General features: G+C 34.7%; 1 protein-coding gene across 1 annotated transcript; it reads left to right on the forward strand.

Annotated features, from left to right (window-relative positions):
* The first annotated feature begins 1,371 nt into the window (after positions 1-1,371).
* On the forward strand, positions 1,372-13,883 carry LOC130048692 (fibrinogen C domain-containing protein 1-B-like). Its single transcript, XM_056145712.1, has 5 exons — positions 1,372-1,531; positions 4,625-4,761; positions 6,431-6,527; positions 9,055-9,219; positions 12,008-13,883. The coding sequence occupies exons 1-5, from the start codon at positions 1,372-1,374 to the stop codon at positions 12,247-12,249; spliced, it is 801 nt and encodes a 266-aa protein (XP_056001687.1). The 3' UTR covers positions 12,250-13,883.
* Positions 13,884-15,657: the final 1,774 nt, after the last annotated feature.

The following is a 15,657-nucleotide window of genomic DNA, read 5'->3' on the forward strand; positions in this document are numbered from 1 at the left end:
GTGGCTTGAATATAGTGATCCCAGATTTCTTATTAAATACATGTATGTAATTTTCCTTAGGGAGGGGTGGTTTGATTATAGTGATGTCAGATTTCGTATGAAATATATGTATGTAATTTTCCTCAGGGAGGGGTGGCTTGATTGTAGTGATGCCATATTTCGTATTAAATGTGAAATGTTCCATAAATCCTGATACTCAATTCTACATCGATTTCCGCGGGGTTTTTTTCTTCTGAATAAAACAAAAAAATATCAATAACAAGTATTCGTAACGATAGCAGTTTTCATTATTAATTATCTCTTTTTTGGCATATTTTCAATTGACGATATTTATTTTCAATTGCACGGATGCCTGAACTGACATTTAAATTCAATGGGCTCCGTTAGTAGGGTCCCCTATAAACGTTGACATTACAACGTATATTGATTTTCAACAAGAAATGAACCGATCGCGTTAGCTCAATGATAGATTATTTGCTTAGAAACCGGAAGTTCGATCCCTGGTCGTGCAATGACCGCGTACAACTTACGACGTAAACATATGTTTGACCAACGCTTGGCATTTAGAAGTGAGAGTTAAGAGTCTTTCAAGCTTAGAACGGAGGGTCTGTATCACGGCAAGCGTTGAAACGTTTAGGAACCTTCAATGATACGGTCGCACGCTCTAAGCATCGGTCTACATTTGTGGTGCTTTACCTACTGTACAACTGATAGCATCTGAATATAGATTAAAAATTCCCGACGGAACGTAATACAAATAAACAACCAACCAATCATTTAATCTTGCTTGAAATAAAAGGCTGGGTGACTATGCACGATTTTTGATGAGTGTAACTTGATCCAATGACAGTTACTAAATTCAGCATCAAGTGTGCAATCAAATGAAAATAAAGTTAAACGTACCTACATATACACCTTGAATTAATTCAGTTCATTCACTATTGAAAAGTCATTTGTCATTGACTAAATGCTGTTAGACATGTTATATACCAGTTGATACCGTTCTTAACACAATGATTTTGAGTACGGATCACTCCGTTTACCCGATCGAGATATATGGGTCCGCTTCGGCGGGGATTCAATTAATAATAAATAAATGATGAAACTATTCTGGAAACAGATTGTTCATTTTTTACAAACATGGACACAAATAATAGATACCACTGACGAAACCGTGTCTGTTGATATTCTCCAGGTACTTATTATATACATATACTATTGAATTGCAGTTACATTGATCGTTCCGTCATCTCATGGACATACATACACTACATCCAGAAAGAGGTACAGTATTAGCCGAACTCCTACATATATTGTACAACAAAACTGCTTTCAGGTGTATTGTACAATCTAGCGCACAAGAACTTCTAAATGGCAAGGAAGCAGACCCTGGTTCTTGTGATGATTGTTGTTATATACTGCGACGCCCGTTTACAGGACAGCTACTCAAAGTTACAATATGGACACAGACTGGATAGAAAGATGATAGACTCTTTTGTTAACTTCAGTATTTTAGACTGTGCTGAGGAGTGTTTGAGAACAACACGGTGTAAATCCGTGAGTTATTACAAAGGAACAAATTATTGTGAAACAAACTATGAAAACAAATCTTCAGCCCGAGACAGATTTGTCGAACATTTGGGGTGGATCTACAGTGAAAAGGAAGATTGGGATATTGTGAGTATGATGTTATATTTGTTGACCAGGTTCAAGGGCAACTTATCGTTCGTTAGGTGGCCAAAATCACCAATTCTCTTTCATCTTTTTACCGTGACTATGGTTTTAACCTTAGAAGAATTCAGCTCACTTTAATTCATAGGTTATCAAACATGGTACCTGTTCAGGTAATTTTACCGGTATAATTCTTGCGCTGCATAGACTTTAGTAAGAACGATCATTATAGAATATCGATCCAACATTGCGGTGGAAATCTCAAATAATTAGTTTTGATAGATAAAATCACAGCAAGTCTAAATTGGCTTCTTTGCTAGTAAAATTTAGCTTTTGAATGATGTATCGATTGTTTGAAGATTTGATCAACATTTACAAAAAAGTCATGACTTATACAGATACATTGTGCATCTACACTGCAGATAAACAGATAACACTACACATAGAATGCTTGTACCATTGTACCTGCTCTCACCACTGGTGTATCCAGGGGTCAGTGGTTGCCCAAATCTTTAGTTTATACTCCTAATAGGAGTTATGAGATTAATCACTGTTCTTTATTTTCACTTTTCATCAATGATGTACAATTATCCTACATTTGGAACAATTTGTACATACTTCATTTTGAACATCACAATACGTCAGACAAACCCACGCTTTCCTCCACATTTTGTTCATTACGTGTTGAAAATCTACCTTTGATAAAGAAGGGAAGACACGTACTGAATCCAGTAAACGTTCCCTCTGGCTCTTTCAAAAAAGAACAAAGAGAGTAAACAGGGATAGTATTGATATATAAAGAAGTCAAGGAAAATACCCACTATCGAAGAGTATGTGCTATAATTTTCGCATATTGATAATGGTTTAAAATCCTTTCAATGAAATCTAGTAGATATATCTTCATGACTAAAATATTGAATCGATATTTTCACATGAAGTCAAAGTTTGTTGAATAGTTATATCTGTTCCATTCCTGTTGCAGGATATTGTATCTTCGTGTTCGGCATCAAATTGTTCCATCAATGAAAAATGCAAACCATTACCAATGGGCAAGTTTGAATGTGTTTTATCAGGTGATGCATTATGTTTTCCTTTTAATCATGCAATAAGAAGTAGTTTTATTCTAGTTAATTTTCAGTACGAGCACGTGTACCTTTGAATGCCAATCTTCCAAAATTAGAGTCAAATATTTCAAAGATTACAACGAAATGAAATTGTTAAACACAAAATACACAGATTTGACAGTATTTTCCTTGTCATCAGATTGCGGCATTCCATCTCAGTTGGGAGTGAATCTGAGCAGCGTCGGTAGATGGGAAGGAATTGGGATTGGAAGATATATGGAACTTGAATGTTCCCAAAATTACAAGCAGAATGGTTCACGGGTGTTCAGATGCCCGCCAAACGGACAGTGGATAATTAACTTGAAATGTGGTATATTTTTAATACAGGAACTTGTACTACATTGTTTAAATTGATTTGATAATAATGAAGAACCGGTATGCAATCCGTTTTTTCTTTCTTGTGCGTTTGTTCTTTAATAATTTTGACGAGGAAGCGAGCTCTAAATAGTGTTCCGTGTTAGCTTTCACACGACCAAGGTCGTATCGGGACTAGAACCCACTAGCTCCCTGTCACGTAGCTATAATCCCAACCACGAAATCAGTATGACTGATTTTCATAGCCAATGTGTGTGTGTGTAACACTGACTTTATATACATTCTACAGGTTCCATTCCCTGATCGATTGATGTTACGCATTATTTTATCAAGAGTGGAACAACCCTATTGATTTCAGGGCCAATTAAATTGTCAAATTTTAGGACAGCCCGTCAATTCTTTAGGAGAAACGAAAAGAGTTTACTTAACGTGGTTAAAGATACCCATATACGTAAAAAGAAAACAAACTAGAACTAAAACTACACTAAATCCACAAATGTATTAACACTGCAAATTACATCTTTATTGCTTTTGTCTTGCTAACCAATGTTGTACAGAGCACATCTTATTCATCCAATGGACTGATCTACAATGCACTGAGTAGTAATGATAGACTTAACTAATCTAAAGAAGGACAAGTTAGCTAATTATGTTAATCAACTCGTACCCTGTGAGATTCTATTGTTATTGTGCATTATGAAATATAATAGAAAGATAACTAAAATATTTGATAATTTGTTTAGCAAAAATATCATTAAAGATAGTAAGATAAGCAGCCTAGGAAGTCAAATAATCATATTTTCTGAACTGATAATGTCTAGGGTAGAACTGTGAAAAGATATTATAGAGTAGCAGAAAACTAATAAATGCGTTTTACACATAGCTAGATGGAAATGTCAGATAAGAGTCAAATTAGAAAATTAGATAATTCTGGCATGAAAGTTGCATGGAAAATGGACAATAACGAACAGTGAGCAATCTAAAAAAAATATAATGAATACAAAATCAAGAGTTGGGCAAACACGGACCCCTTGTCATATCAGAGGAGGACTACTGCATGTAAAACATGTGAAGCCTATACCAGCACACAGTGCAGTTAACCAGCATGTAGTCTAGTAAATTAGCATGTGAAAGTAGTAAACAAAGATCTAAGGTAACAATAAAATGAAAAATAGTTTTGCAGTGTTAGGGATATGATCAAACGAGTAGATGAAGCTTCCCAAGCTGCTTCTACTCTGTTTCTGCAAGCTGTGATATGTAGCCGCATATACGAACAGACATGATGTACAATATAACTGTAATCGTCAGTTTGAATAATCGTATTACTTCAATTTTAAGAATGCTTGTTGGCTAAGATTTCATTCTTCCTATAGAATAGTAGCATGCTATAAATAAATTTATTTAATTTTGTTTTGTATCTATGCATTTTCTTAGAACATTCTTTACTTAGCTTTCATGGCATATTGTATGGTTCTATAAAATATATTTGTAACAGTTCCATTCGTATCTTACAGTGGAAAACTTCCCAAAGGATTGCCAAGATATACTGTGGGCAGGCAATACAGAGAGCAAAGTATACATAATCTATCCACTGGGAAGTGGAGATTTAGAGGTTTTCTGTGACCAGCATACAGACGGGGGAGGATGGACGGTTTGTTTGTTAAACATTACAGTTCTCTCTTTTGTGTAGGTTTATTGAGGTGAAAGTTTGTATGAAAACTTCGAATTTAACTACCAAAAGGGGCGATGACTCTTTAAAACGAAATCAAAATCAACTCTTGCAAAATATGTTATGTCTGGTCTTATTTCTCTATTGGCGAAATATTCGTGATTTCAGCTTACATTATTAGTTTAAATGAATCGATATTCTCTTCATTACATAATTTTGTATTTTTACTGTTGATAATAATTATGTGAATTCCTTAGCCATTAAATTTTTGAAGTTTCCACCGTTAATTATTTATTTTTCTGTAGTTACTTTGCATTGGGGTATGAAGCAGTTCATTGAACTCATTTTTTTTTCAAATTCAAAAATGACTGGAGGGAAACGCATGAACATTATCTCAATCGTAGCTTTTTCTTGATGTAATTCATCAAATAGTAATTAAAGCCAAACGAGTTAAATGACATGTAGAAATACCAAGAATTGCTTGTTTTAAAGTCACAAAATTTTGCGATCGATATGATTAATATTAAATTAGTATAACACCAAGGTCCTCAACGATTATTTGTTTTCATTCTAATACATTTTGCTTGATTTTAACCATTACATGTTTATTTTGTGGATGATGGTTTTGTTTTATAAGATCTAATAGTAAACATAATCAGACGAATCAACACGAGAAATCACAACTATAACTTAGGTAGCTACAGACTGAGTGATATAACTTAACAATTCCGTTGTTTGCCGACAGAGTTATAATTAATAATAATTTAGTATAACGCCAAGGTACTCAATCTGAAGACAACGGTTACTTATTTTTATTCCAGTACAAGAGTTTGCTTGATATTGATCTTTACATTACGGAGTAATCTGCAGTAAAAAAAAAAGTACGTAAATAACGATATAAAAATTGGTATGAAACACATCACTCAATAGTTGACACATTGACAAGTTGTGTGACTGGTCGACAGGGGATGCTTACTCCTCCTAACCACCTGATACCAGCTCTAGTGTATCTAAGGGTTCGTGTTTGCCCAACAATCTATTTTGTATTGCTTATAGGAATTATGAGATTAATCTCTGTTCGTTATCTTCACCTTTTTATAACAAACAATTCTTCATTTTAGAAGGTGAGCGTTCTCAAAGTTCTGAAATACATTCCTATAAGATCAAGAGGAAAACAGAGATTCATGTTCCATTTATTCTCTCATGAGAAAACTTTCTCATTTACAAGTGATGTTCTTAATTCAAATTTTGGAACTGCATTTTTAAACTATATGCACGCGTTTCTTCCTTTGCATTGAATAAACTCTCTATGAACTCGATTATCTTGTTTTACCATTACTGAACTAAAATTTCAAAGTAAATCTCCATTAATGATGGTTCATTCAGGCAGTTACTGTTTTAAGGTCACCGTAGCTAAGCTTATCCCAACCAACGCTACCGTCTATCAGTAATTTTATTCTAATTACATTGTCCCTTGACAACGACGTCTGCGACAATAGAAGAGCTTTAACGTTGTGCATTGGTTAAATTTATTTGTCCCACACTAGAATTATATTTGAATTATATTTAGAATTATATTTAAAGAGAGATAAATCGGTACTGCATTCATTTAGTTGTTAACTATTCTCTGAATAAAACATGTTCATTTCAGGTTATTCAGAGGCGAATGGATGGAACGGTGGACTTTTTAAGAGAGTGGAATGACTACAAATACGGATTTGGGAATAAAACAGGAGAATACTGGCTTGGTACGTGAGTATTTGTGATCAATAATTGTTTATAGGTCATGCACTGCTCTCCCTTGCAACCACAAGTCTGAACATAAACTATACAGGCGTAACCTGTTCAAATGTATCATTTTGACAATTTACTTTTTTATTTGTTCACTAAGATAGTTCTTTAAATGCAAGGTGAAAATAACGAACAGTGATCAATCTCATAACTCCTACAAGCAATACCAAATAGATAGTTGGGCAAACACGGACCCCTGGACACACCAGAGGTGGGATCAGGTTCCTAGGAGGAGTAAGCATCCCCTGTTGACCGGTCACACCCGCCGTGAGCCCCATATCCTGATCAGGTAAACGGAGTTATCCGCATTTAATACAATTGATAACGGGCGCAGAGTCAGATCTAGAGTTCTTGCGAGTTTTAATGATAAACGAGCGCGAACAAGGTCCCAACGGAAGGAGTACATTCATCTACAAAATTCTATTACATAATCTCAAAGGCCCTAGAAAGCCTACATCAAAATGGCGGATATTTTGCAAATTCACACCTCCTTGATTTCAGTTTACGAACTTCCCATATATATGTAGTTAAATGCACCATTTTAGACCTAATGTATTTATACAAAATGTAATAGAGGGGCAAGAGATAAGGCTGGTTTTGCGTATGATCAGTTTTTAAATTAAGGCAGGCTACGACAAACAAACGTTGATGCTACAGGGGTTTCAATAGTTTCGTCTAATGTCAACATTTCGCAAATGTTATGGTTGTTATAATGATTTAGTTTTCCAATACAACCTACCATAGGGCATACTGTTTGACATACTTCATACCAATTGCTAGGCCGTTATTTACACACTGATTTTGACTACGGATTACTCCGTTTACCTGATCAAGACATGAGACTTACAGCGGGTGTGACTGGTTGACAGGGGATGCTTACTCGTATTGGAAACCTAATCACATCTCTTGTGTATCGAGGAGGTCCGTGTTTGTTCTAACCTTTATTTTGTTTCCTTATAGGCGTTATATAATCGATCACTCTTTATTATATTGACTTTTCATACTCATCCAGCATTAAAACTCATTTACTAAAAGCTATTTTTGAAATTAAACATACAAAACTATTAGAACTGAAACTCGCATGCATACATATTAAAATTATGTAGCTTCTGTGGCTTCCTCGCTTTAGTCATCCACAAAATTACTTTTTAAACCTTACTCTGATTCCACGTACTCTGAGGCTGAAATAAAAATATGCTAGAATTCCTCATTGACAATATCCTCGTGGTCTTTGATGATCAGGTCTTCCAACAATCTGTTGGAAATCCCATGGTCATGAATTGTGCTCCTTCGTTAGCTGACCTGTGTTTATATTCCTATGAAGCAGAATTTATTCAAAAACTTTTACTTAAGAAGAAAATATCTTGCTGTGGCCTTCAATTCGACATTTAGATACATCGACAACTTTCGTTTAACTGATTAAGATGAGGGTCTCATGGTGGGTGTGACCGGTCGACAGGGGATGCTCACTTTTTCTGGTCACTTGATCCCACGTCTGATTTATCCAGGGATCCGTGTTTACCCAACTCTCTATTTTGTATTGCTTATAAGAGTTATGAGATAAATTGAAGGTCTTCTTTTGGTCCTTCAAGGTAGGTGGTAAATATGGTTTCCAACATAAAATCATTTAGTTGATGTAAAACTCATACGGTACCAATTTTGATGCACCAGATGCGCATTTCGACAAATAATGTCTCTTCAGTGATGCTCAACCGAAATCTTTGAAATTCGAAATAACTATGAAGTTTTAGAGCTAAATATAGCCAAAAACAGCCTGCCAAAAAAAGTGGAGCCAAATTCGTCCAAGGATAAGAGCTATGCATGAAGGAGATAATCCTTAATTTTGAAATGAATTTCAAAATTTTGTAACAGCAATTAAATATACATCCGTATTTTCAAGCTAGTAACGAAGTACTTAGCTACTGGGCTGTAGAGACCCTCGGGGACTAACAGTCCACCAGCAGAGGCCTCGACCCAGGGGTCATAATGTAAAGTTGATATATTGAAATGAGATTAGCGTCACCTTCTCTGAAGACTTCATTACATGTACTTTAAATGACGATATATATACATTTTGTATATATACATGTAGTGAAATTGCTGAAAAAATCCCACGGTATAGGTAATGAGTAGAAAAACATACATAACGATGACAAAGTACACATTACCACACTTAATTTATTACACTTAAATTAAATGCGGATCATATCATCGTTGGATACTATACATGATAAAAGGAAGATGACAAACAGTGATCAATTTCATAACTTCTATTAAGAATACAAAATAAAAATTAGAGTAGAGCAAACACCGACCCCAGGGCATACCAGACCTAGGAGGAGTAAGAATCCCCTATCGACCGGTCAAAACCGCCTGAGTCCTATATTTTGATCAGATAAACGGAACAACCTGCTAAAATCAGCATACAAAGAACGGCCCAATTGGTATGAAACATGTCAGACAGCATATTCAATATTTCTTCAGGTAACCACGGAATATATGAAATAGTTCAGCAAGGCAACTACGAACTTAGGATAGATATGTCTGATTTCAATGAAGAAAGAAGATACGCTCTTTACAAAAGTTTCTCTATCGGAGATGAAAACCATGGTTACGCTCTTCACGTCAGAGATTACGATGGAACAGCAGGTACAGAAAATTTAAATTTGCACTGGTTTGTATGTTTCGAGCTCTATATATATTTTTTCGTTTTTGGTCGTTCAAATGATATTCGTTCTTCCAGAAAGTGTTTGAGGAGAGGGCGGAATCGGCAAATAATTTACGAGAAAGATGATAAGTAACTATGATATTACTATAATTTTTGGAACGAATTTACTTTGCCAGTCCCTATAAAAACGCGTTAAATTATACACCAAATGCGTTTTCTTTATAATATTTAAAATCTAAGCGTTTTGTCCGGTTGAACCCACAATTTAAATTCTGAAACATTTTCTTGAATTCAAAACTTTGTTTTAAACCATAGTTTTTAACTGGAATATTTACGACTTCGGACAGTCCAGCATGTGTTCAATGTAAACAAATATGCCAATGAAACCTAAATCTCTTGTGAAAATATGTGATTCTTTGGAGAGCATAATCAATTGATTGGTAGAAGTAAGTCTTGTTCTGAATCTTCGTTACCGGATTTGTAAATCTTGTGATTTTGGAGTGTTTTGATTGCGAAAGAACTCCTCTTACAATAACAATATAGGCACGTTTGGAAATGCAACAACAAGAAATGCAATAGGAAAGTATCGATTAGAGAGTCATCTTTTTAATTTAACTTTGGAAAGAAATTATTTTTTCAGATTTTGGCGTTGATAAATGTCCTCAAGATTTTGTTATTCATGAACTGGATATTCTCAAAAAACTATAACAGATTGCTTTAATTTTGGACGAGAAGTGCATGAAAGGAGGTTGCTCAAGAAGGGTCAAAATCGGCCCTGTGAAATGGCCAAAATTAAAGTGAAGTGTCGACAATTTATTTTCTGCTTACCGGTAAAACATAACCATGTATGAGAGTTTATCAGGATGATAAATGTTTTGGACTTTTGCACTGGTGTATCCGAGATCTACTGCCTCAAGCATCATGAAGTACAAAACAATGCTTACAATTACCACATTTGTGTAATAAAATGCTGAATTATAGTATAAAGAACAGCTGTTGACTGAGTGCATTATGAGATCAATTTTAGAATATTACCATGAAGATTAAATTTTGATAATTTTCCACTCGTCCTGACCTGTGCTAATATATAAACGCAAACATTTGTTAAATTTCAAACTAGAACCAATTTTCAACAGACTTTACATATTATAGATGATACATGTATATGTTTGTAATATCATTTAAAGCAAAACAAAATATTCCCAACTTTGATATCTGAATTGATGAAACGTTATTTTATAGGTGTATGTCCGAGATTGAATTATTTTTAATACAGAGACTTTGTTTACACTAAGTTTACTGTAATTAGTTGAACCCCGTTGTGAATGTAAATAGACGACAAAATTTGTGACCCTCACAAATGTGCCAAGACGCATATTGCTGTACGAGTCCATTCAAAAGAAGAATGAAATGGTCACGACAACAAACTGTTCACACGCTCCGGTCAGCTTAGTATATTTCGTTACTCTACAGGTTTTCAGATATGACCCCGCGTGAACCATGTCTATTGTATGACGTCACAGTTGCAAAAGCGCAGTAAATTAGAAAGCTGAAATTTAAAACTTTTTTGACGTCATTCACACCAAAAAACTTACGCGATCATTCAAATTCATTCTGCATGTAGATGTCAATATTGCTTTCGTTGCGTCTAATAGATTATCCAGTCTTAGATGATCACTTTCTTTTAAATTTCTTCAAAGAAGTATTGAGAAACTATTACTATATGAATCAATGAAGGAGAGAGGTCTCATGATTTAATTTACATAAATGCAATTTCACTTTAGAATCCAATAACAAAACGTCCATACTTATTCATTTAAAAAAAGAATTGATGCAGGCCTTTTCCTTATCGCTGCACACGATGTGGAGTTTTAAATTTACGTTTTCATCTTTGGACTTCTAGATCTATATGTAAAGCGACGTTGATAATTAACTTACATTTAGAAATTTGTGCAAAGATATATAAAGAAATTTCCGTATATATCTGGTGTACGTTTATGAAGCTGGGCGTATAGGAGGGGATTTAAAAAAATCAATCATCATTCCATATCAAATCAAAACACCATATGCATTACAACACCCCCCCCCCTCAATAAACGAACGAAAATTACAGTCAGCATTACCTATGCCAAGACAATACTGTTTCTTCGCAGGTTGCCTTTGTAGCGTTAAGACTGATGTAAAGATGAAACTACTTACTACTGGCCTTAATATCATTTATTTAGATAATAACAATTATTGTAATTCATTTAAAATACAAAGCAAAGATAAATAACTGATTTTTACTACGGATAACTCCGTTTACCAGATCAGGATTTAGGGCTCACGGCGGGTGTGACCGGTCGACAGAGAATGCTTACTCCTCTTAGGCACCTGATCCCACCTCTGGTGTGTTCAGGGGTCCGAGTTTGCCCAACTATCTATTTTGTACTGCTTATAGGAGTTATGAGCTTAACCACTGTTCGTTATCTTCACCTTTGATTAATAGGCTTTCGTATTTAGCCCTTGTTATAAAAGAAGATACAGTTCTACAATGGATGTTTTCTTCCAACTTAGATTAATGTTTCTCAAAAAGAAAATAAAGCCATCTGCAATGTCCGATCGGATATTTTAAAATGTAATGAATTGTTAAACTCACACAATTTTAAAGCGCACTACTATGTACAATGTTTAGCATGTAATATATTTAATTGCAGATACAAACATTAAAATCCACGAAACTTTGACTACCAGGTACTGGAGGTAAATATTGTGATATTAATGTTCCAGGTGAATCCTTGATCAATCCCCACAACGGAAAACAGTTCGACACAATAGACCACTACAATTCAAATAATTGTGCTTATCGTTACAAAGGGGCTTGGTGGTATAACAAATGTCATGCATCCAATTTGAATGGAATGTACCTTGCTGGTAATCACACGTCGTATGCAGATGGTATCAACTGGTTTGCTTGGCATGGATATTATTACTCACTGAAGACCACCGAGATGAAAGTTAGGAGACTTTGAAAAAGTGACGCATGTGTGTAAGAGTTTGGGCGAGGATTTATGTCACATCATACCAATCACACTAATCAACATATCAACCTTATAGTGAAATACAAATAAAAAAGATTACCTTGTGTATGGTTAACGATTGTAAGCACTGTGATTTACTATAGTAGATTTGCTGATACTTTGATTCATTACAGTACAGATAGTGATCTTATAATTCCTCGGAGGTAAGCTTTGGTACTTTGATTTATTATTTTTCACACAAATGTTGCTCATGTAGAAAACTAAAACAGAAAAGTTTGAGATTTCATTTACTGTGAAGACGGAATTTGAAAATCCTTATTTGACTTACTTTAGTAAAAAACAATAATTATTTGCAATATATTTTTTTCTCTCAAAAAGTGAAGATAAGGAAGTGTTTAATCTCACATATCTTACAAACAAAATTAAGAGTTGGGAAAACACAGACCCCTGGATACATCAGGTGTGTAGATCGGGTGTGTAGGACAAGCACAGATCCCTTGTTGATCGGTTACACCCGCCATTATCTCTATATCCTGTATTGGTGTATCTAGGTAGCCAGGTTTGTCCTGTTGTCGTCATTGTATGCTTTGTACGATTTATGAAATGTGTCACTTTATGGCATCTTCTCCCTGTTCATGATTACTTTTATGATATATAGATTTGTTATAGAAACTCTATTCATTAAAAAGTAAGTTTGGGGTATAAATATCAGTTGCCAAACGGCATATTTTTCTGTATCTGAATCTATATCATGGAGTTGAGAAAACGCAACGACCTGTGCATGGTTATACTGGCTTTGGTAGATTAGACCTATCTACAATGTATTTTATGCAAAGTGATCAAAGTATCGGTCGTGAAGATGTAATTATGAACATATAATATTAGAAATAACCCAATAACCTACTTACATTTTTCTAACACATATTCAAAAATAGCTATATTGACTACTGTGTTCTAGATTGTACAAGGTGTGTTTAAGTTAGAAAATATTTGATGAGACTATATCTTTCGTTAGTAACACGGATGCATGCGACCTTTAAACCACCTTTATACAGTGGTATATCACTATTATAGTGCAATCCTGCTGTATTTTCAGCCAAATTACATGTTGGTCGATTACATTGCAAGTCATGGTAGGTATAAAAACGATCAATAGTTGGCATGCTTACATTTTACCAAATTTTCTACCTTTCCTTTTAATAATGCGAACAAGCTTTTTAAGACGAACGTTACAGTTTTAGCATAGCAACCACTAATTGTGGTAATATTCAAGCATGGTTGAATCTCACCTTGTCTAACACATGTGCACAAATCGTTGTTCGTAATAACTTTTAACTCGCATTGTAAGAGGTTTGTCGAATTTATCAAGGGAAAGGTTGCTTTTGCCAGCATGGTTACAGGTATGGAGATCCGTTGTGACAACTCATGGATGTACGCCTGTGATGAATTTGTTTTATTCGTGTCATAGGATACTAATCATGACATAGTTCGATGTTGTATCAATGTATTTGTGATTTACATGTAGTGTTGATTATCCAGATCGTTTTTATTAGCATCATCCATTAATTTAATGATAACTGCAAATGTTGAATTAAACCTGTACCAAGTATTCCTCTTTTTGTGTCATATTAGCTGCTGGTTGATTATTAAAGAAAAATCAAATTTGAAATATGTTAGTGTCGGTACAGACAGATATAATTATCTTCGTATATAATTGTAGGATTTCAAAGTAGTCAGACTAAAATGCTAGTTTGTTTAACCCTCTCTCTACCGTATCGGTCAATATGACCGATAGCGCGTAAAAACAGGGCTACGCAAAAGGAGTGTCTATAAATCTTTGAAACTACGGACGTAATATATATGTTTTATATATCATATTTTTGGAAATTTTCTATATTTTTTAACTATGCAAAAATCAATTGAATAAATAAAGCCATTAAAAAAAGCATTTAAAATGAAAGATGACTTCGTCTAAATATGACGCAACGCTTTGTCGCAAGGCCATTTCCCCCCTCGCTATGATTTTTTTTATTTTCCCTATGAATGCAATATTTTTTATATTTTTGAAAAGCATATATTCCCTGCTTTCAGTACATATAAAAATTATTTTTAATGCCTGGCAAAGTTATAAGAAAATAGCAATGTTTTGCACATATACGTTGTTTTACGATTTTATTTCTCAATGTTTAAACAGATCGGCGTTTTATCTATATTTATATATGGAAATAGGGAAAAGTAAATACATCCTGTAAAAGTAGAGGAAATGTTCTCTTTGATGGACCCTTATTCATATTATAATTCTCGGTAGTTTTTATATTACGATAAAATGAAATTGGGACATGCTGCGCGGTTTTCTTAAAAATTAGCGACAAATCGACGTCGCTAGTTCAGCAATCGACGCGCGTCGCACAATAAAGTAGTGAAAACTATTTGTATTGCCCTCTTTTAGTAAATTCAGTACCTGTTGATACACTGAAACAACATACATACATGTATGAAATAACCAGCCAGGTATCTCTGCTTTTTTTAAAAAGCATAAAACCAATATTGGTTTATAACAGTTGCACAACCTACATGCAACTTCATAAAACACCTATTGAGAATGTTAAATCGGCAGATTGAATTTAAAAAAAGATATATAAAGTACTTCAAATTCAGATATAAACGTTATATTTGTTCGGAATAGTAATAATTTTTTTCTCTGCCAAAGAAAGAAAACAAAAAAGAAGTTCGCCTATATATAGCCTGTATACTTTTATTTTTCCGTGATCCGGATCGCGGGCCTCGCGGGATTTTCTGAAAATGTGCACGGAGAACACACGTGTTTCCGTTTCAACGAAAACAACACAGCTTCACCGTGACTGTCACAGCGAGTGCTTGTATTTTACATCTTTAAAACGACCTGATGTCAGAAGAAGAAGATGCCCTGGATCTCCTGATGCAGGATGACTCAAACGATCATGCATTCAGTATAAATACGTACATGTAAGTTGATGTAGCCACATAGGCCGACTAAAACGGAAAAAAAAATTGCGGTTTTGTCATGTTATGAAAAATTCACGATTAATTAACCGCGATTTGATGCCATGATTTGTCGTTTCATGAAAGAAAATATTTATATTTTATGATACCTAAACCAAGTGAATAACACCCTGTCCGGGTCCGGCAGTTTGATTAACATCCACCCCCCCCTTTTCCCCAGAATTATCTCCTTACCTGACGCGCGAGTGTAAGAAGGGGGTGTATTTAGTGTATAATGGGATGGGGTGGTTTTAATCAGACTGGGCATTCACGACCGCTGGTGAGAAGGCTATTTTCCAAGGTTTTTCCATGTTTATAAAAGAAATTATCTTTCTATGAAAAGAAAACACTATCTGTTAGGAAAACACACTTTGCATT

This window comes from Ostrea edulis, chromosome 7 (genome assembly GCF_947568905.1).
Source record: "Ostrea edulis chromosome 7, xbOstEdul1.1, whole genome shotgun sequence".
NCBI classification, from domain to species: domain Eukaryota; kingdom Metazoa; phylum Mollusca; class Bivalvia; order Ostreida; family Ostreidae; genus Ostrea; species Ostrea edulis.